The 23,141-nt window shown below is 39.5% G+C and overlaps 1 protein-coding gene across 9 annotated transcripts in view; it reads left to right on the top strand.

Annotated features, from left to right (window-relative positions):
* ZNF438 (zinc finger protein 438) overlaps positions 1-23,141 on the top strand; it is a 208,797-nt gene that overhangs the window by 150,888 nt on the left and 34,768 nt on the right. For 8 of the 9 annotated variants that reach the window (XM_073228980.1, XM_073228979.1, XM_073228978.1 and 5 more), the window contains one exon: positions 19,230-19,297. The exons of the other annotated variant lie outside the window; for it this stretch is intronic. In XM_073228980.1, the coding sequence (XP_073085081.1) occupies positions 19,230-19,297 (68 nt within the window). The remainder of the gene's footprint in view (positions 1-19,229; positions 19,298-23,141) is intronic. 9 annotated transcript variants of the gene reach the window in all.

Genomic DNA, 23,141 nt, shown 5'->3' on the forward strand with positions numbered 1-23,141 from the left:
TCCTTAATGGATCATTTCTTTTGACATAGATCTATGTCTAGTATAAATATTGCATATTTAATAAATAATCCCTAATTTTATTATTTTCTTTCACATTTGAACATACAAATGCCTGGCTAAAATCCATGTGCTTCAAGTAAAGATTAAGGATTTCCCCGCTTAAAACATCCTGAATAATTTTGTCATTTTTGCCTAACTGTATGTTGTTAGAAGAACTATGCTTCTTATCACTAGTACAATCACATTTTTAATTGTATAACAGAGAATTTATCATCTTAACCATTTTTAAGTGTACAGTTTAGTAGTATTAAATATATTCACATTCTTGTGCAACCATTGTTTTGAACCTTCTTATCTTGTAAAACTGAAACTCCATACCCATTAAACAACTCCCCTTTCTCCCTACCCTGGTCCCCTGGCAACCACCATTCTACTTTCTGTTTCTATGAATTTTACTACTCTAGATACATCATATAAGAGTCACCCAGAATGTCTTCTTTCACTTAGCGTAATGCCCCAGGGTTCATCGTGTTGCAGCATGTGTCAGAATTTCCTTCCTTTTTATGGCTGAATAATATTCCATTGTGTGTGTATACCACATTTTGTTTATCCATTCATCTACTGATAGATGATACTTGGGTTGCTTCTTGGTTCTTGTGAATAAAGCTGCTATGAACATGTGCATGCATATAGCTCTTCAAGGTCTTGCTTTCATTTCCTTTGGACTTTTACCCAAAAGTGGAATTGCTAGATTACATGATAATTCAATTTTTAATTTTTTTAGGAAGTACTATTCTGTTTGCTATAATAGCTGTACCATTCCCACCAAAAGTATACAAAGGTTCCAGTTTCTCCACATCCTTACTAACACTTGTAATTTTGTTTTTCTGATACCACCCATCCTAATGGTTGTGAGGTGATAACTTCATCGTGGTTTTGATTTACATTTCCCTAGTGATAAGTAATACTGAGCATGTTTTCATATGCTTGTTGACCATTTGTATATCACCTCTGAAGAAATTTCTGTTTTGACCTTTGCCCATTTTAAATCAGGTTATTATTGTCATTGATGAGTTGTAGGAGTTCTTTATATGTTCTGGATATTACTCCCTTATCAGATAGATGATTTGTGGATATTTCCTACCATACCATAGGTTGCCTTTTCACTCTGTTGATTGTTTCCTTTGATGCACAGTTTTTAATTTGATGGAGTACAGTTTGTCTGTTCTTAGTTTACTTTTATTACCTATGGTTTTGGTGTCATCTTAATCACATTTACTTTTAAATTTTTTGAACTCCATTAATTTTTATAAAATAATAAGAGCAAAATGTGATGAAATATTCAAGTAATTTTAAAACCACTGTTGCTTAGACAAAGATGGCCACTGTTTTAGAGTGAACTCTTGGCTGCTAGGCAGCACCATCATGCATTACCTTGAAAAACTGCCTCATCAGTTAATAAAAGTGTACACATTTGGAGTATGAAAGGCAGTTAGAAATGTAGATCTATAAATTAAAAAAATAGATTGTAGGAATATGGTCAAAAAACATGAAAACAAAGCATTAGGAAAGCATTCCTAGTCATACCCTTTTAATTGGAATCCCTATTATTCACAATAAACCATTGTAAAAACTTTTGCAAGAAAAAGTGGTCCTCTTTGCCTTCTCCATTTTCTTTCCTTTCTCATCTTTACTGCCTCACAGTCAGTCAACACCTCTAAACAGAGAGACAATTAGAAATTTTTACTCTAAAATTAACTTTCAAATTTACAGAAATAAAAGATTCTCTTATTTATTTTATCTCAACTTAAATTTTAATAAACTATAGCAGTTGGTCAGCAACAAGCCCCATTAACTAGTCAATAGTTCTTGACTGTCAAGATTATCCTTAGTGCACAAAAGTTTTCTATGTATCTTTTCTAACTACAATAGAGTACAGGAAGAACTAGTTCTTAAATGGCTTTCTGTGTTTTCTGAGGTATTTAAAGGAACTAGAATTTAAGTGATCTTTTTTTCTTCACATGTCATTTCTCCTTCTAAAATAATGGTTGCCATTGTTCCTATTTTCCTCCCACTGCCTTTTTCTTTCTTCTGTGATTGCTACTTGTTCATCCTTCCCCTGCTAATTGGTCCCACACAGCTGTTGATTGTCCTTCTCCTTGCCTGATTTTCCTTTCTACCCACCCCAATTCATCATTCACTGTCCTCAGCCCTCATCTCTCCTCTGGGATTCCTAAGGATTAAAACAAGCCAAACAGTGTGTGGGGGTATCATTCTGCTCTCATGGCACTAGAGGACACACACAGAAAATACTTCCCACTTGCCAGGTCAGGCAGCTTCATCCCCACCTGATGCCTTGACCAGGTATTGGGAAAGAGGTTGGAACCTGATCTACCAGGAAATCATTAAGCTCAGATATTGCCTCTGAACTTTGTTGTCCTCCAAACCCCTAAAGTGGTTTATATCTTGGAATATTAAGCAGAAAAAGAAGCTACTGAGATATTTCCTCCATGCCCTTAATTTTCTTTTAGTTTTAAATAAAAAGTAATAATTACAAGCAAGTCCTCAGTTGACAAAATAAAAGTATTAAACAACAGAACAAATGAAAACTGTCCATGAGGTAGGACTCTTGGCTCAGTATTCTACCCATGTGAAGTTTTTACTTCTTAAACAGAGCTTTGTAATAGGTACATCATTCTCTACAAAGATTCCATGTATGCATATTACATTTAGTTAAGCGTTGAGTGAAAATTCAGGTTTTTGAGTGTTTACTTTGTTCTCTTAGTCCTCTGGTGAATCATTGTGCTCTGTGAGAGGATGCAGTAGTTTTATCAGGGAAGTTTTATTCATTAACAAAAGGTACCATAAAAAATTTAGCTAGGGTCACAGTGTTTAATTTGGTAGTATTATAATAACAACTACCATAATTAGTTTCAGATTTGCATTCCTTCCCAGAGGATGATTTTTTAGTTTTTGATACCTATTTAAATCATGAGAGTGACAGGAAAATTAATGTCATGACCTTTATAGCTTGTTTATGGTTTTCCCATGTTGTACCCTAAAGGATTTAGGGAGTAGTGTACATCTAAAATAAACCACTTATTATGGACAAGTAAAAATTGGGTTAATTGAGTTCACCTGATCCTAAACTGGTAGCACCTCACCAAGACACCATTTTATGTTAGACAAAGGAGCAGCATTTTTACAGTTTAAAGTTATCTTTTAAACGACACCTGTACATTCTGCAATGTCTTGAAAAGAAAAACATTTTTAAAAAGCTAGTTTTTCAAATAGTAGGATATTTTGGTCCTATTATTTTATCTGGTTTGTCTTTTTCAATTAGGAAATTACTTTGTCTTTTCATTTTCATAGCAAGAATGTGCTGACACCAACCGATGGGCCAGGCTCCCCGACAGTAACACCACTTCCTCTGGGTGGTGGTGGCAGTGACACTGTCTCTTACAGTTCTCTGTCCCTTTTCCAGTCTGTCAGGGACTTCCCACAAATGTCACCATTCTTAATCTTTGAGATGTGAATTTGGTTGTCATTGTATTGTCACGGTTCATATAGGTTAACAAAGAGCAGCATTCATATATTCAGATAGAGTTGAGAAAAAATCTAGACATGCTAGAATCTTTGCAATTTTGGGATAGTTGATGGAAAAATTCCCATGACAGTTTTTGAAAATAGTGGTTTTGAGGCACTTTCATACATTGCTGGATAAGTCAGTACAACTTTGAATGACAATTGGGCAATTGGGCAATATCCATAAAAGTTTTAAATCAGCCTCGCTTCATCCTGCACGTGTCAGCAAAGATGCCTGTATAAGAATGCACACTGCAGCTTTGTTTACAAGCAAAAGATAGACAATCTCATTGTCAGTCAGTGGGTGACTGGGTAGTGAATTGTGCTTCCATCCAGTGAAATAGTATACAGCCTTTCAAAAGAATTAAGAGGATCCATCAGTGCTTATATGGGGCCCTATTGAAAATATATCAAGTGAAAAAAAAAGCACATGTAATTGCTCTAATTTGGGGAGGGAAAGGAGGATAAAGCCTATTTCTACATGTTAGCTTATATACACACAGACTGTTTCTGACAGGATACCCCCAAAAGTGCTACAGGTTGTTGCCTCTGAGGAGAATTAGTTACTGAAAGAGAGGGGAGCTTGCTCATTTTCATTTAGCTTTTTCCGTGTTGGAGTTAATCACCTTAGAATAACCTAAGTGTTAGACAAATGCCATTGGGGGTAGGAAATTTAAAAATTATGTAATGCTGAGAAGGTAAATCTGTGACTAGAGTGTTCCAGGGAAAAGATGAAAGTTTGAATAATTTCTATAAAGGAAGAAAAATCACCAGAATCATTTAGGCAGTAGTTCATACACCTATAAAAATATGAAAAAATGTAAAGCATGGATGAAGTTAGCAGGAAATAGAGAACTGTTGCTTTTTTAATTAAACAGTCATTTTAAAGCAGATTGATTGGATTTTTATTTAATGCTGAAACTATACAGAAGAAAAAAGCTAGGGTTGGGAGCAGAGCTGAGAGAGAAATGGATGGTCTGGGTGGTGTGAGCAGGTGAAAATGGAAGAGGCAGGAGGGAGAAGTAGTTTGTTGAAAGCACAGCATTTGGTCTGTGGTGCTGGAACCAAAACTCTGGTGCTTGGCAGTAGGTAAAATTTAAGGGAGAAAAGGAATGTGAAGAATCCAAAATGATCTCAAAATTTCATCAGTATTCTATAACCTGCTTAAAGATGATTTTGTCACTGCATGTAGGCAAGAGAAAAGCAAGAAAGTTAGAAATATATAATTTTAAAGTAGTGAATTAAATCCAAACTGACTGAAACACTGCTGGGCAGACTGATCGAAGGGAACAGAATAATGAACAGTTGCACAATATGTAATATCACAGATAGGTAAATGACAGCCTCTTTGTTTTATGGTATGTGTTTTACTGCCAAGTGTCATTTATTTCCACTTGATGCACTTCTTTTTGATATGCTTTCGTCTTCACCATGATGGTAACCTCACTGGCCTGAATGACTCCTTCATTCTTTCAGCACTGAGAAGCCAGGCTGGAAATTCCAAGGATGCTGCTTGATATAGAAAAAGCCCAGTATTTTTCTTACATCTGCATCTTTTACATGTGAATAAAATAAGAAATGGAAAGATGCTTGTTTGTTAAACTTGCCTGAAAGTCGGATTGTTTTAATACTTGATTATAATGCACTGAGGCTTTTTAGCGGAAAAACAGCATTGTCAACATAATGCATTTATAGATAAAGTTTCCTAGGACTTGTTATTTATAGGTGATGACATTAAAACAACGTTCATGTGTCTGAAAAGCCCAACCTGATACTAGACAAATTGAAAAAGGTAGGACATTTTTTACATTTATGTAAGATAATTTTTCAGTCATTTTAAGAGTGAGTCAGTCTTCCTAAAAACATAACCAGGCAATCTGTAGAGATCAAAGGAAATTTATTACTGAAAAAAATAACTTAGTCAATTTTCTCTCTTTTAGTTGTGGAAAAGTATAGAAATGGCAAAAATAGACAATATCAGATTCCAAAAGTCAATATTTGTTAAAAAAATTACTTAGAATTTTAGAAACTTAACTATTGAAAACTAAAGTATTTAAATGGTATAAAAAACACTAGATGAAACTGTGCAAATATTGTTAAATAATTTTTAGCACTCTTGTTTTTACAGGACTGTTGACATTCATTTATTCAACAAACATTTATTAAACCTTTTTATAAACCAGTCACCTCTATGTTCTGGAAATATAAAGATAACTATGGCATTGTCCCTGCCGTCAAGAAACACAGTTTTAAAAAGACCTTTCATGGGCCACTGGGTACAAATGATGGTGGAACTCAGTTGAAACACTAGAAGGAAAAGTTTGGGAATTTTTCCAGAAAGAGCAAAAACAAAAGAGATAAAACAGGAAAAGTGAAAGAAAAAGCATAACTTTCCAGATTGAAAAGGCCTACCAAAACACTTGGAAAATGGATAAAAATACACTGAGAAACTGCCTTGTGAAATTTCTAAACATTGTTTCCATAGAGAAAAAAATAAAAACAGATTGCATAAAAAGGACAACAAATAACTTTGGATTTCTTAACACAAACACTGGAAAAAAGCAGACAGTAAAACAATGCCTTTAAATTTCAACCTGGAATTCTATACTCAGGAAAACTATTAAGCAAGATTTTTGTTTGAGAGGTAAAGAAATAGAGATAAATCATAATCCTCCACGTTGGAACATAAATAGATACTACCTAAAACTGAACAACCAAGAGAAATATAAACATGTTATTGACTGTGTAAGTCCGGGGAGAGGAATTCCCGGGGCAAAATACCCCTAAAAACCAAAATCAGTCAAAGGGAGAAATGAAGTTTAAAACCCGTTTATTGCTCACAAACTGCAGTCCCAGGCCATCTTTCTTCTCTACTCAAGCAGCCTCAACACCGACGGCCCTCCCCCTCACCTCTCAGGTACAGATAAGCCCTCTGTTGCCCAGGTAATCACCCATTGATATGGAGATGAACTTCTCCACCCCTGAGGAAAGATGCAAATGCACTAAAGCCATACTTCTTTCCACCTCTGAACGCCTGTTGATATGCAGACATACCAAAGCCAGGCAAGATATTCTGGAAATGTTTCAATTTTACCCACAACTGATATAGAAGTACACATACCAGAAGATTCAGCTCAAAGAATTGAAAGTGCTTGTCTCTGGGGAAGATAAGATGAATAATCTCCAAGGATCAAATGTACAGCATGGTGACTATAGTTAGTAATACTGTGTTGTGTGCTTGAACTTCCCTAAGCCCATAGACTTTAAGTGTTTTCACCACACACACACACACACACACAAGACAAAAGGTAACAGTGAGATGATGGCTATGCTAATTAACCTGATTGTGGTGATCATTTCACAAATTATACATGTGTCAAATCATCACATTGTGCCCTTTAAAGATAAATAGTTTATTTGTCAATTATACCTCAATAAATTTGAAAAAAATAAAAATTTTTAATTAAAAGGGTTAAAGTGTAAGTCCAGGGAAAGGAAATCCCGGGGCAAAATATCTCTAAAAACCGAAATCAGTCAAAGGAAGAAATAAAGTTTAAAATCTGTTTATTGCTTACAAACTGCAGTCCGGGGCCCTCTCTTTCATGCTCCAGCAGAAGCAAAACCATCCCTTCCCCTCATCTCTCAGATACAATGGGCCCTCAGTTGCCCATTGACATGGAGATTAACTCCCCCTCCCCAGGAATGATGCAGATGCACTAAAGCCATAGTTCTTTCTACCTCTCAACACCTATTGATATGCAGATGTACTAAAGCCAGGTGAGATATTATGCAAATATTACAATTTTACTCACAAAAGGAAAAAATTGTTCCAGCGCATCATAGAAAGTAAATTGGAAATCTGTGAGACTGGAGGCTATTGTAATACCAGCAGGTCCTGAGACAGTAATGGTGGGGGATAGAGCAGAGGCCATAGCTTTGAAAATACTTCAGAGGAGACAGGAGCTGCATGTAGTTTGCACGTAGCCAAGTGGAAAGTTGTAGTAAGCAGAGAATATTTCATGCTGAAATCTGGGAACTAGAAATAGAAAATTTAGAGCTGTAGTTAGAGCCACAGAGTTGGAAGAAATTTTATAGAAAACCTGAGTAGGGAAAAGAAATAAAAATCTAAGATATTTTCCTGAAAGGACTTTTATTCAGGTAGAAAAATGCTCTCCCAAACACTATAACCTGCCTAGTTCAGAAATCCATGACTGAACATATGACATCCATATATTCCATACATGTTAAGGAACACAAGTATCTCTATGTGCATGCACTTTTTGAGGGTAAATGATTAGATCTTACAACTAGAAGTAATGTTTGTATTTCTAAGTATATTCTAGTATATTCCCTTTTATTTCTTGGAAATGCCAGAGAGAGAGTAATAAACATGTCTTTTCTTTTGGAAGAATCCTTGTGAGCTTTATTAACATATAACACCCTATTCTTCAAAAATAAAAATAAAGAAAGTGTTTTCAATGCTTCATATCTAGTTTCATGCTTTCTTCAGCCAAATGGGTTAAGTATTATCATCTCTCCTATTCTAATTTAGGGAAACTGAAATAGAAAGATTAAACGACTTGTCCAAGGTCACAGGTAATAAGTTTCAAGTGAAAACATTTATCTCCCCACTCAGTTCACTTGTCCTTCCACAGCCTTTGAACTGATTGCATACTTCCTATTGGATTGGAACATGGTCCTAAAAAGTTAGGGTCAGTCTAGTCTTTTAGACCTTTTGGTTTGGGGAACAGTAGTAGCCATCTGGTGAGACCACCTTAACAACAAGTCTAAAAAATAAAGAGGAATAGGACTGTCCTTCCAGAGTTTCCCCAGTTCCAAGTTGCCTTGGAGGATCTTACACTAGTCCCTCAAGATGATCCTCTAGCATTTAACTCTGTCAATAGCTGATACTCAGAAATATCGATATTTAAACAGGTGCTTTTTATTGAACTCATAAACAATATGCAGCCATTTAGGAAAGGAAGGAGATTGTCAAATATTAATACATTATATTAACATAAGCATTAAGAATCGTCTAAGTGGAACAAAATTTATTTTGTAAGTGATCTTTTAGCTTTTGTAACCCTTTAGTACCAATTTGAGAATTGTATTATCTGTTTCTTAAATAGGACAGATTGAGATAGGAATAAGCATTTATTACAGTTGAGCAAATTGAAAGGGTATCTCCCTGCGACCCTCCTTACCCAGAACGACTCAGGAGACATGGGCCCACGCAAAAGATTTTATTATCTAAAAGAGAGAGTGGCTGCCCCTGACGGGGGTGGGGAAAGAGAGAGAGAGAGGGAGGGAGGGAGCAGCAGAGAGAGCAGAGAGAGAGAGAGAGGGAGGGAGGGAGGGAGAGGGAGAGAGAGAGCACAGGGAGAGCAGGGGGACAGAGAGACAGAGACAAAGAGAACAGCGAGACAGACACACAGAGACAGAGAGAGGGAGGGCAGCAGCGTGGTGCCTTTTATTGTGGCGGATCCACGGCCTGTTGCTTTGGGGGAGGGTCCGGATGTTTAGAGATAAGGCGGGGTAAGCCCAGCAAGCCCCAGGCAAGCCCAGGCATAATTCTCACCGGTTTATGTGCTTGGGACCATGGGGCAAATGGAGGATAAATTATTATATTCTTACATTCCTCCCTTTTCTGTTTTATAAGTGGTAGAGGATTTGGGAAGGGGTGAAGGTCAGTCTTCAGTAACTGCTTCCTGCTGATTAGGGGCGATGAAGTTCATTTTTGTATTGATGGGGGGCAGTCCTCAGATGAGCCCTTGGTCTGCAGTGGTGATGGCATTTTCCAGGTTCAATAAGGATCATCGTCTTTGGAGAGGGGTTGGTAGTCCTGTAATATAAGCTGGTTAAAAGTTTGGTTAGAAATTTTTTGCATTTGGGCTGATTGCTATGTTTACATAGGGTGGCTGAATTGATAGCATTCTTTGGGGACATATGCGTAGGCAGAAAAGCGACCTGTAGGGCAAAGGGAATCCTTGATGGTGCAATCTTTTGGACAGTCTGAAAGAGAAGAAAGGGTTGGTGTTGGGAAGATAGGTCTGGTGAGAGAATAAGTGTTGAGACCAGGGTTAATAATCCTGAAGAATGACGTATGGCGGTTGTAAGGGAGGTTTTAGGACTCTGCTGGCAGAAACTTCTTCAGTGATGAGTGGAATTGGAGATGAGCAGCGCAAAATGCGGAGAGTAAGAGGTCCTGTCAGGGTGGAGGAGTAGGAACCTGTGGGAGATTTCGGGGGAGGGGAATAAGCTGAGACAAATGGCTTAAGGTGGGTGTTGTGTATCCAATGGGGAAGACCCTGGAGTTTAACTGCAGTTGGCAGTGGAAAGGATTACTGTGTATGGTCCTTGCCATTTGGAAGTTAGGGATGGTGTTGCTTGGTGTGGCGGGGATAGAAGCACAGAGTCTCCTGGATGATAAAAAGTAGGAGAAGTGGGGTCTTGAGGTTTTGGTGTATGGAGGTCAGCATGGGACCAGAGTAGAGAGCAAATCTGTTGAAGTAAAGGGTTGACAAGATGAGGAGGAAGGATAGGAGGTTTAGAGTTGAGACTTGGAGGAAGCACAGGGCGGCCATACATGAGTTCAAAAGGAGAAAGTGTAGCAGGCTTTTTTTGGCAAGGCCTGGAGTCGGAGTAGGGCCAAGAGGAGGAGTTTTATCCAGTCAAGGTGGAGCTCCAGGGATAATTTAGTAAGGATAGATTTGAGGGTTCTATTGGTCCTTTCCACTTTACCTGAGGATTGTGGGTGATAGGGGATGTGAAAATGCCATGGAATATTAAGGGCCTTAGTGGTTGCTTGGGAGATTTGAGAGATAAACTCGGGGCCATTGTCTGATTGTAAGGAAGTAGGTATCCCAAAGCGTGGGATAATTTCAGACAGTAGGACATTGGAGACAGTCTGGGCTCGTTTATTAGTTGTGGGAAAGGCCTCAACCCATACTGAAAATGTGTCTACCAGTACTAAAAGATACCGGTGGCGTTTTACTGGGGGCATGTGAGTAAAGTTGAGCTGCCAATCAGTCCCGGGAATGAGCCCTCGTGCTTGATGGGTAGGAAAGGCGGGTGGTCGAGAAGGTGAGTTGGGATTGACTTTTTGACAGATTTCGCATGAAGTGGTGAGTGTTTTGAGGAAGGCAGTTTCTGAATGAGAAAGAGGCAGGTAAGGTTTGAGAAAGTGTTGTAAAGATTGGAGGTTAGGGTGGAATAAGTGATGTAAGTAGGAGAGTATGGCCTCAGTGGCTGGTAGTTGTGGGAACGGATTTTTTTGGGCCTGGAATGAGGGCACCTATTACAAGGGCTAACGCTGCCTTTCAGGCTGCCTCATCTGCCCTGTTGTTACCAAGGGAGATGAATGACTGATCTGACTGATGGGAGAGGCAATGTACTAGGCCTATGGCTGTTGGAAGATGTGAGGCTTCTATCAGTGGTATAATGTGTTTGGCATTGGCGATAGAGCTGCCCTTGGTGTTGAGGAGTCCCTGTTCTTTCCAGATTGCTGTGTGAGACAGCAGGATATGGAAAGCATATTTAGAATCAGTATAGACAGTAAGAGAGGACCCCTGCGCTAAAGTGAAGACTCGTGTAAGGGCAATTAGTTCTGCTTGTTGGTTTGTAGTGTTAGGAGGTAAGGGCTTTGCCTCAATAGTTTTGTCCAAAGAGACAATGGCATATCCTGCCCGTCAAACACCTTCATGGATAAAGGAACTGCCATCAGTAAACCAGGTATATGTGGCCTGAGGAATGGCACCCTCCTGAATGTGGGAGGGACAGGGTAGGAGTTCATCTAGAGTTTGTAAACAGTTATGGAAGGAGGCTTGTGATCCTGCCTGTGGATCGGGAGATAATGGAAGAAGAGTGGAGGAATTAAGGGGAGGACAGGTTTTGAAATTGAGGGAGGTGTCTTCAACTAGGGCAACTTGAAGTGATAGAATCCTGCAGGGGAAAGAGTCTGCAGGCCTTTGTAGGTAAGGAGTTCAGAAAGAGGATGAGGGGAGAAAATAGTTGTGGATGACCCGAAGGTGATTTTTTTGGATTCTTGAATGAGGACGGCAGCCGCTGCTAGGGCTCGCAGGCAAGGAGCCCATCCCCAAATAGTAGGATCTAGTTTTTTGGAAAGATAGGCAACCGGGGCAAAGGAGGGTCCTACCATATGTCCCAGAACTCTCAGGGCAAAGCCCTGCCTTTCTGAGACATAGAGAAAAGGAACGTGTGAGATCAGGCAAGTGCAGAGCAGGGGCTTGTAGAAGGGCCAGCTAGAGTCTATAGAAGGAATTAGCCATGGGTGTCAGGTGGGGCTCAGCGAGAGGTCCTCAGTATGCTTCATATAGGGGAGCAGCTAGGAGTGAAAAGTTGGGGATCCATGAACGAAGGAACCCAGCAAGACCCAGGAAAGAGAGAATTTCACCTTTGTTATGTGGAACGGGCATAGTTTGGAGAAGTTTTTTCCTGTCTATGGTAATGGCCTTGTAGCCCAGGGAGAGCTGAACTCCCAGGTATGTGACCTGAGCGGCAGACAGCTGAACTTTGGAGGGTGAAACCGGATACATAGCCATGTTCTGAGAGAAAGTTTAAAAGGAGAATAATATCCTGTTGAGAGGTTTGTAGGGAGGGACTGCACAGGAGGAGATCATCTACATATGGAAGGAGGGTGGCGCTCAAGAGAGTAAGGGATCTGAGGTCTTATGCTAGAATCTGTCCAAAAAGGTTGGGGACTATCTCTAAAGCCTTGGGGAAGGACTGTCTAGGTCAATTGGGTAGAAGTCTGGGTGACAGGATTGGTCCAGGTGAAAGCAAACAGATTTTGAGAGTTGGGATGGAGGGGTATAGTGAAGAATGGATCTTTGAAGTCAAGGACAGAAAAATGAGTGGTGGAAGCAGGAATGGTGGACAATAAAGTATAGGGGTTAGGGACCACAGGATGGATGGGAACAATGGCTGCATTAATTACTCTTAGGTCCTGGACAAGCCTATAAGAACCATTAGGCTTTTTAACTGCCAGTATAGGAGTATTGAAAGGGGCATTGGCTGGTCGTAGTAGCTGTTTGTATAAAAGTTCCTGGATAATTGGCTGCAGGCCCAGTAAACTCTTGAGGGGCAGCAGGTACTGAGGTTGAGAGGGAAAAGAGGTGGGGTCTTTAAGTTTGACAATTACTGGGGGGCAGGTGGTGACAGAGGGGGTGAGGGTGTCCGAGACTACGGGGTTGACCAGATGGGGTGGCAGAGGAAAAGAAGAGGGAGGTGGGTTTGCAGCAGGTTGAAGGGCGAGTAAAAGTGGGATTGAAGGCGAGTCGGGGTTGAGGTGCAGTCCGGGAGTGAAAGTAATGGAAGCTCCAACCTTATGTAATGGGTCTCTTCCTATAAGGGGGATGGGACACTGGGGAACCACCAAAAAGGAGTGAGAGAAGGCAGTGCCTCTAAAGATGCAGTGAAGCATGGGAGTTTGTAAAGGTTGATGAGGTATGCCCTCTACCCCAACTATAGAGGACTGTGAGAGGGAGGTGGGTCCCCAATACTCCTTCAGGACTGAGTAGGTGGCCCCGGTGTCCAAAAGGAAAGAGATGGGCCTCCCTGCTACCACAATGGTTACCCTGGGCTCCTGTACAGTGATGGTAGTAGTCGGGTGGAGGAGTCCCAGGCCCCCTCAACCATCAGTTGCTAGACCCAGAAGGTCTATGTGTGGAGTGTTAGAGCTGGATGGCCTGGAACCTCTCGGTGTGTGAGGACAGTTAACAGCCCAGTGTCCCTCCTGATGGCACTTAGGGCATGGACCGGGGGGCTTCCAGGGATTTGGGCAGGCTCTAGCCTGGTGACTCGTTTGACCACATTTGAAGCATAGACCAGGAGGTCCTCCTGGCTGCTTCTTAGGAAGTGAGGATACCTGAGCACCAGTGGTTGGGGTAGGTTGAAAGGCCTTAGCCAGCATTTGATATTTTTGTTTACGGGCCTTTTCATCTCTTCCATTATATACTTTGAAGGCCACTGCCAGGACTTCTGCCTGAGGAGTTAAGGGTCCCTTCTCTAGATGTCTGAGTTTAGCCTTAATGTCGGGGAAACTCTGGGTGAAGAAGTAGGTCATTAATAATTGTCTCCCATTGGAGTCTCAGGGTCTAGGTTTGTATATTGTAAAAGAGCTTTGGTGAGGCAATCTAGGAACATAGAGGGACTCTCAGTTTTATCCTGAATAATCTCTTGGAGTTTTTCATAGTTAATGGCCTTATTGGCTGACTTCCTGAGACCCGCCATGAGACAGGTGATGAATTGATCTCGATTGGTGACTTCCCCTGCCATATTATAGTTCCAATTAGGGTCTCAGTCAGGAACTGCTTCAGCACCAATTGGATGAGCTGGAGTAGTTTGGTGAACCTCATTGGCATGAACTCTAGCCTGTTCCCAGACTTGCCTACACTCCTTGGGCAAAAGTGTGTTGGATAGGATCATGTGAATATCATGAAAGGTAAGATCATATGACTGAGTTAGGTACTGGAACTCTTTTATGTAAGTAGCTGGGTTGGAGGTGAAAGAGCCTAATCTTTTCTCAATTTGAGATAGGTCGGAGAGAGAAAAAGGGACATGCACCCAAATGACACACTCTGTACTGGCTACTTCCCGTAGTGGGGCTAGGATCTGGGTTTGAGAACGAGTGACAGGCAGGCTTGGTAGGGGATCTCGGGATGGGAGTGAAACTGGTTGCAGTAGAGAAGGCGGGGTTTTTGCGCCCCCCCTGACGGGAGCTTGTGGTGGGAAACTGGGTGGGGATTGAGGGGGAGGAGGCTGGGCAGTTTCTTCAGCAGCACTGTTCGTACTGGGTGGTTGAGGAGGAGGAGAAAGAGGAGGTGCCATGGGGATTTGGGGTCGGTAGGGTGGAATTCATCAGCGGGCTCAAAGTCAGAAGATGAAGTGGAGTCTGGTTTCTTGGAGGGTGAGGACTTTACAGCAAGTAGTAGGTGTTTAGGATTGCTGGGGGGACAGAGAGAGGCTTAGTTCAGAGGTAGGAGAAAGCCTGGATATATGGGATCTCTTTCCATTTGCCCATACGCTCACAGAAGTTGTATAAGTCGCAGAGAATTGTAAGATCTAAAGAGCCATTTGGGGGCCATTTGGACTGATTGTCCAAGGAATATTGTGGCCAGATATCATTACAGTCATGAACAAGCTTAAAAGGTTTGAGGTCTGGAGTGAGGTGGAAGGGCTTTAGATTATTGAGTAAGCACCCTAGCAGTGAATCTGCAGGAATGGAGGGGCCAGATCCCATGGTGAGAACAAGACCGTTCAGAAGTCGCTGAGGCATCCCTGAGCAATTGAGAAGGTCACAGAGAAGATCAGGCACAGTTAGGGGGTCGTAACCACCTCTAACTATGGGGTCGAGGTGAAAATGCCGGGGAGGCTCAGTACCTGGTACCAGGAGTTTTGGAGTCGAGTAGATACGTAGATAAAGGGAGACCAGGCCTCAGTGGATGAGGATTCTCACCATGGGGAGGCAGAGAAGGGTTGACTATGGAGATCAACCGTGACTCTGAAAGTCGTGGTTGGGGGTACCCCTGTCCCAGAGGAGCCCTTGGGGGTGCCAGACACTCAACGGTCACTTCCCAGGTTCCAAAGGGACATCTAAGTCGACCATGAAGGGGAGACTCACCAAATCGAAGGCCAGTGTTGGGCGAGAAGATGAGCGACTGGGGAAGTGGATGGTGAGCCTGTAGAGGAGGATTGGGCAGTGAGGATTCCCAAAGCAGCTCAGGTTCCCACAGGAAGAGCAAAGTCATCTGAAGTCATGGCACCAATGAAAGGGTATCTCGCCGAGACCTTCCTTACCCAGAATGACCCAGGAGACACGGGCCCATGCAAGAGATTTTATTATCTAAAAGAGAGAGTGGCTGCCCCAGACGGGGGTGGGGAGAGAGAAAGAGAGGGAGGGAGAGGGAGAGAGAGGGAGAGCGCAGGGAGAGCAGGGGGACAGAGAGACAGAGACAAAGAGAGCAGTGAGACAGACAGACACACAGAGACAGAGAGAGCAACAGAGAGACAGAGAGAGAGAGAGAGGGCAGCAGCGTGGTGCCTTTTATTGTGGCGGATCCGATTGGCCTGTTGCTTTGGAGGAGGGTCGGGATGTTTAGAGATAAGGCGGGGTAAACCCAGCAAGCCCCAGGCATAATTCTCACCAGTTTATGTGCTTGGGACCATGGGGCAAATGGAGGATAAATTACTATATTCTTACACAAATGATGAATACTGTTAGTCGAATTTATGTATTACAAGCTTATATTATTTTAACAAAATTGAGCCTTAAGGTATTTGTTTCCTCTTATTTATGCAAAGATATTGAGAAACATGAATTCCATCATTGCTTAGAAGAGGTAGTTTTTTAAATCAGGGAAATATAGTGCAACCACTTTGGAAAGTATCTATAGTGATATCACCTCTCTCATTCCTGATATTGGTCATTTGTGTTTTCTTCTGATAAATTGAGCTAAAAACTTATCAGGCTTACTAATATTCTCAAAGAATCTGCTTCTGATTTAATTTTTATCTATTTTCTGTTGTCCATTTTATGTATTTCCTCTGATCTCTTATTTTGTTTCTTTTATTCACTTTGGATTAAATTTGCTTTTCTAGTTTTTTAAGGTAGAAACTGAGGTCACTGACTGTAGGCCTACTTTCTTTTCTAATATAGATGCTTTTCCCCCCTATGTACTGCTTTAATGGAATCAATTTTGGTGTGTTGCATTTGCATTTCATTCACTTCAAAACACTCTCTAGTTTTCTTCTTGATTTCTTTGTCCCATCTGTTCTTTGTTCTCCTTTTCCATTATCCCTTGGAAAACTGAATATTCTTATGGTTCTTTTTGTTGTTGTTGACTTACTAGCTAAAATTCTTTCTTTTGTGATTTTAGTTGTTCCTTTGGGCTATATAATATGCATGTTTAACTTATCATAATCTATCTTCCAGTGATATTATACCTCTTCACCTGTAGTATAAGAATCCTACAATCTTCTGTTCACATATCTCCTCTCAGATTTTACCCTATTACACATTTTATTTTTACATGTTATAAGCCCCACATTGCACTACCTATTTCTATTTAAAGAGATTTAAGTATTAAGAAAAAAGCCTTAAATGCTTACCATGTATTCCATTATTCTCTGCATAGATCCATATTCTGATCTGGTATCATGTTCCTTCTGCCTGAAGGACATTATAGTGTAGATGAGTTTGTGATGAATTCTTTCAGCTTTTGTATATACAAAAATGTCTTTATTTCTCCTTTATTATTTAAAGATACTTTCTCTGGATGTAGGACTGTAGATAAACAGGATTTTTTTCTTTCAGTACCTCAAAGATTCTATTCCACTCTCATCTCACTTGCATTTTTTCCAACAGGAAATCTGCTGTCACCCTTATCATTATGCCTCTGTATGTAATGTATCTTCCTGTGTGCCTTTATTTTCTTCTTACAGTGGTTTTGAGTAATTTGGTCCTGATATGCTTTGGCTTAATTTTCATCTTTCTTTTGCTTTGGGTTTTTTCAGCTTCTTGGATCTGTGTGTTTATAACCTCATTAAAATTTGGAAAATTTCTTGCTGTTATTTCTTAAAAGAATTGTCTCTCCTTCCATCTCTTCTTCAATTACTGATCTATAAGGCTGCTTGAAGTTGTCTGACAGCTCACTGATGATCTGTTCATTTTTTTTTAACTCTTCTTCCTATGTTTCATTTTGGATAGTCTCCATACTATGCTATCAAGTTTGCTAATATTTTCTTATGATGTGTAATATGCTGTTAATCTCAACCAGTATATTTTTCATCTTATATGTGGTTTTCATGTCTGGAAATTTTGTTTGGGTCTTTTTTAGATCTCACCTGTTTATAATTAATTTTTTGAACATATAAAATGCAGTTATACATTTAATATCCTAGTCTACTAATTCTAACATTTGTGTCAGTTCAGGATTAATTTTGATTATTTCCTACATATGCTCATATTTCCTTCTCCTTTCTGTGTTTGATTATTTTCATTAGATCTCATACATTATTAATTTTATTTTGTTGGGTGATGGCTATTCTTTGAATTTCTGTAAGTATTCTTGAACTTTGTTTTAAATACACAGTTAAGACTTGGAAAAAGTTTAATCTTTTTAGGTCTTGCTTTAAAATTTGTAGTGAAACTGGAGAGATGCTTGGTGTAGGGCTAATTGCCTTTAATAAGGCAAGACCCTTCTTCATATACTATCCAATGTCCTGTGAATGAGGTGTTTTTTTCAGTCTGGCTGGTAGGAAAAAGCACTATTCCTATCATGCTTTGAGTACTGAGTGCCTTGGATCTTTACCTGCCTCAGGCAGTTACCTCACTTGTGCAAGTGAATAGTCCACAGGGACCCTTTTCGCTGCTCTCTCCCCTTCTCTGCAGCTCTGTTTTCTCCATTATGCTGGGAATCTCCACCAGGGTTCTCCCTTCCTCAGCATTGTCCTGGAGCTCATCTTATTTATTGCTTGTCCCTCAGAGATCAGTCTTTTGTGACCTAATGTCCAATGTTTTGAAATACTGCTTAATATATTTTGTGTGTGTTTTGGTTATTTCAGGCATGAGGACAAATCTGTTATTCAATCAGTTACTCACTCTTGGCTGGAAACAGAAGTCATGCCTTTTAATTTTGCCTAATTTTTGTATTGAAAAAACATTTAAAATTTTGAATGAAAAGGTTCATTAGCCTTTACCTTAATGGCTCCTGTCTTTGGTGTCATGTTGAGAAACACTTATGTGTTTGAAGGCGTATGAAAATATTTACCTATATTTTTTCAAGGACTTTATCTTACTTTTACATTCAAATAGTTTATTAACATGGGACTCCATATTATAGGTGATTTGGGAAATAGTTAAAATGAAGAGGAGAACACGCATAATTCTACCATCAAACACAATGCCACTTTGTCTTATTTTCACATTCAAATAGTTTATTAACATAGGACTCCATATTATAGATGACTTGGGAAATAGATAAAATGGAGAGGAGAACACCTGTAATTCCACCACCAAACACAATGTCACTCTATATACATTAACATATTTGCTACCATGGATTTCTCGGTACTTTTGTTTTTTTGATAGTTGTAATCCTAGTTGTATGCCATTTAGAATACTCACTCAATGTATTATGTCATCAGCATTTTCCATGTTGCTACATAATCTTTATAATCACATTTTAATGACAGTTATATTCCACCAAATGATTATATTGCAATAATACTACCTTTACCTGTATTGTTAAACATTTTAGTTATTTCTTCTTAAATAGAGTGTATGAAACATAATTATCAGGCAGGGCATTTTGGGGGAACCTTAATTTTCCTACTTGCACATTTCCCTGACTCTCTGAGGGCAGAGATACAAATACAATCCATCTCTCAATGTGTCACTACTTCCCTCTCTAAGCCCATACCAGAACATTCAGTAAAATCCTGTGTGTATAAAAATGAAAAGGAAATTAAAACATCAGTTTCCTAATAGTCAAGTCCATTTCTTATTACACATACAGTTATAAATAGAAAGACTTTTTTAAAAGCTTATAATTTATATTTTTCATATGTATTAATGTGGCAGCTCAATTATTTTCTAATTATTATTTGTGCCTGGTTGTTTTTAGGGAAGTTACTATTCAACTCAAGTACATCATAATGCAGAACTCACTCTCAGTGCCACCAAAAGATCAAGGTAAGAGCAAGGCATACTGAGGAGAGTGGTAATGCATATGTTGTAAATAGTGGTAATAGATACATTTAATGTCACTGTTCTCTAACCATTATGTGACTTATTTCCTGGAACTAAGAAAATTCTATAAAAGTTAGTTTTCTTTGGTAAATTACTTGAGTGTATTGATTCCTGGATTATAGGGACGCATCTCCTATACTGAGAGCTCCTTGAGAAAAGGGCCATCTCATCCCACACGGAACTCACAGAGCCAAGCTGTTAGCTGGCACTTAACTGAGTCTAACAGATGTCTAATGAAATTATCGAGTATTGGCTTTAGTGAAACAGAATGACATGTGTTTTAGTGAGAAGACTATATGCACATATATATATATTCATCCACATACACACATGCACACACAACACACATGGAGAGAACTTTGCTTATACATTTCTTTGACCTGTTTCTTCCCATACCCATTTAATAAGAAAAACCATTTCCCCTCTGTATGATTCATAAAAAAGAAAAGTATGACTTTTTAACAGGAGCCTTCAGAAAAGCAGTTTACAGATGGTGATTGAGTCCTTTCTGAATGAAGACTAATTAAATTTTCCTCACTATCAAGGGTGACCTCTAACATTTCAGAGGAATTCAAGTCTTTCCCCTGCCCCTACATATTCTTTACAAACAGAAGTAGTTTTGATATATTTGTAGCAAAAAGAATGCCATTAATGATGCAGAATTGGGTTTCCTCAGTAGAAGATATAACTTTAAGTGAACGGAGGGGATTTGCTGTAAAGAACTCTTAACTGGAGCAGACACTCTTTGATCTCTCTGCCAAAAAGAACGGTAGCGCCACAGCTGTAAAGAGCATGGAATCTGGGTTTGAAACTCAATTCTTCCACTGAATTGCATGATGTCTGTCACATTACTTGAACTCAGCTTTCTTATCTATAAATCTACCAAATGAACATATTAAGTCCTATCCACCTATAGGTTTTGTGGAGATGAAGAGAGATATATGCACATCACTCTGCATATTGCTTATTGTGTAGTAGGCACTTACAAGATGATAGTGATCATTACTGTTAATGGTTATCATTAATATCTGGGCTCTCTCCATCTTTGGAGGCTGATGCAATGAGATGGGCGTGGCTGCCTCCTACTTGGGATGCCTACAAGGTTCTTAAAAGGCTGAGCATGATCCCAGGGGACCCGTGGGAAGTAAACACACAGAAGACCCTCTGGCTTGGTTCACAGATATTTGGGCAGAGGGAGAGTAGAATCCTTGAGACTCACACAAGATGCAAACCCGAACACTAGGGCAAGAGAAGAGAATGGCAGTGAGACAGCGGAGAGCAAACCCTAACTGGAAATAAAAAGTGTACATTTCCCATGAGCTTTTTCTGGTCTCTGTCCTTTAGAAGGTTTCTGCTGTAGTATGTAGCTGATTGAGCATTTGGAAGGTCCGTGTCCTAGCTGGTATCACCTTCTTCATATAAGCAAACAAAGAGAGGTGTGAGTGCTTATGAGGAGTAGTGGGTCCACATGTCAGGAAAACTGGGCTCCTTTCCCAGATGTGCTTCCAACCAGCTGTGGAACCTCAGACAGTAATTTTGCCCCCAAGCCTCAGTTTCCTTATTAATGGAACCAGGATTGCTAGACATTCTTTTCCAGCTCTAAGAGGACATGAGTCTGTGTGAGTAACTCAGCAATGAGCTGCTTGGCTTCTGGCCGGTAACAGTGCAGTAAGCATGTCACCACTCACTGCTCTTGTCTACTTTGCTTCTTATCAAGGTTTATTTTGTTTTGTTTTTGTGTCTACTTCTCTGAGCTGTTGCACAAGCATAGTTACCCCTATTGACTTGACCAGAAAATAAAGTGCTTTCATGCTTAGCTAGAAATTCAACAACTCTAGTAAATTCTTTGTTAGTTTTCTCTGAGACCAAAGATGCTTAAGCCCCAAGCCCAGAATTTGACAAAGAGAGATATTAGCTAAGAGGGCTCAATTAATCAAGTGCCTCCAGTGTGATAGTCATTCTACCTACAACTTTACATCCTTTTGAAAATTTACTCCTCACAATAAGTTAGATATAATTTCTATTTTAAAGGTTCAAGGAGATTAGGAACTTTTACAAAGATCACCAACCAGTTAAGAGACTGAGCTAAAATTTGAACCCAGATCTATCAAAATTCTATCATACTTGTCCTATGTCACACTGTAAATTTATAAAGAATATTTCTAATCTATTTTTAGATCACTCCCTTTTTCAAACATGTTATGCTTAATTATATATATGAATGCTTAAATCTAGTTTAAACCATAGTAGACAGAAATTTTAATTTGTATCATGGGAAATTATATCAGAAGGAGAAATAGTATAGTACAGTGAAGCCTAGGAATTACCCAGTTGTTCAATTTATGTGTGCAAATGCTTTCTGTGTGTCCTGGATTACTACTATTTTTTAACAAAGAAAAATACCAGATTTTGTTTATATTTCTGTCATCAAACATAATCATGAGAAGTTTGCGGGGCATATGTCATTTATTAATTAAATGCTGCGTGATTTATTTAGCAAACCATTTGATGGCTATCTATAAATTATGTGTTACTTTTGAATTTCAGACCTTATAAATATATACATGTATCATACACATTAATGTTTGAAATTGAGGTAGGACATCACCAGCAGAGTTATGGAGTCTTAAGAAAATCCATTACATCACATAGTATCTCCTAACAAAATTTCATATGGTGGAAGCAGATTTCACGATCACCAAGGTAAAATACCTACCAGGAACTATGTCAGATGCTCTGAGGGATCCAAAGATAAATCAGAGCTGGTATCTTTAGAAAATACAAAATCCAATTAGAAGAACAGACAAGTATGTAATTAACTGAGTATAGCATGACGAATGCTGTGTTAACAGTGAGTATGACAAACTTTGAGAACCTGGATGAAGGGAGAGTTGGTTAAGCCAGAAGCTTTGAGGCTGGTTAGGAAACAGAAAGGAGATAACACTTGCTCAGGACATCAACACAGGTATAGAAGTCATCCAAGTGGAATTTAGGAACCAAGAGATACAGGTTAAACGCTAGGAAAGAACTAAAGGAAATGAATTAGAAATTCTCATGCCTTCTAGTTAAATGTTTTCTGATTTTGAACAAAGAGATTTAAAATTGTAATATCACTCTTATGATAATTTTAACAAGTGATAAACCATGCTTTTGAGGGGAACAAAAGGCAGGTAGACAACATGGTAAAGCCAACTACAGTTGCAACTTCCACTGCAAATTTGTTGAAGGAAAGACAAAACTACCACAGTGATTGAATACACAAATGAATTTATTTGCTTCCCTGATGAGGAAACTCACGGCAGTGAGACCTTCACTAAATGGCTCTGTGACAGGGACAGCTTATATTATTTATGTGGTAGAAAGTTCACTATGTTTTTGCCAATTAGGGATTGAAGTTTGTACCTTGGAGAGGGCAGGATGAAGTGGTTAAAAGAGCTTATTAAATTAAGTGCTGTTCATTGATCAGTAAAGAATATTCATTTAAGTCCAGGGAGGGTCTGTTTACTGGAATCATTCAAAATTCCGAGTCATTTGCCATTTCCTAGGCAAGTCTTCTGAAGTAGAAAGGTCTCCTTATACAGGTCTTCTAATATATTTCTCAGCTCTGTCATAACATTTGTATTGTTTAACCAGAGTTTTCAAATTGTGAGAGCTATTTTTATTCAATGAGTGTAATAATAAATGGGGGTGGAAGACAGCAGATGCTTTGCGGCAAGACGCAGTGAGTCTTAATGACCCCCTCCAGAACCACTGCAGTTAGCTAATGTGTACTGTACAACTCCTAATT

Source organism: Manis javanica, chromosome 2 (genome assembly GCF_040802235.1).
Source record: "Manis javanica isolate MJ-LG chromosome 2, MJ_LKY, whole genome shotgun sequence".
Classification (NCBI taxonomy): Eukaryota; Metazoa; Chordata; class Mammalia; order Pholidota; family Manidae; genus Manis; species Manis javanica.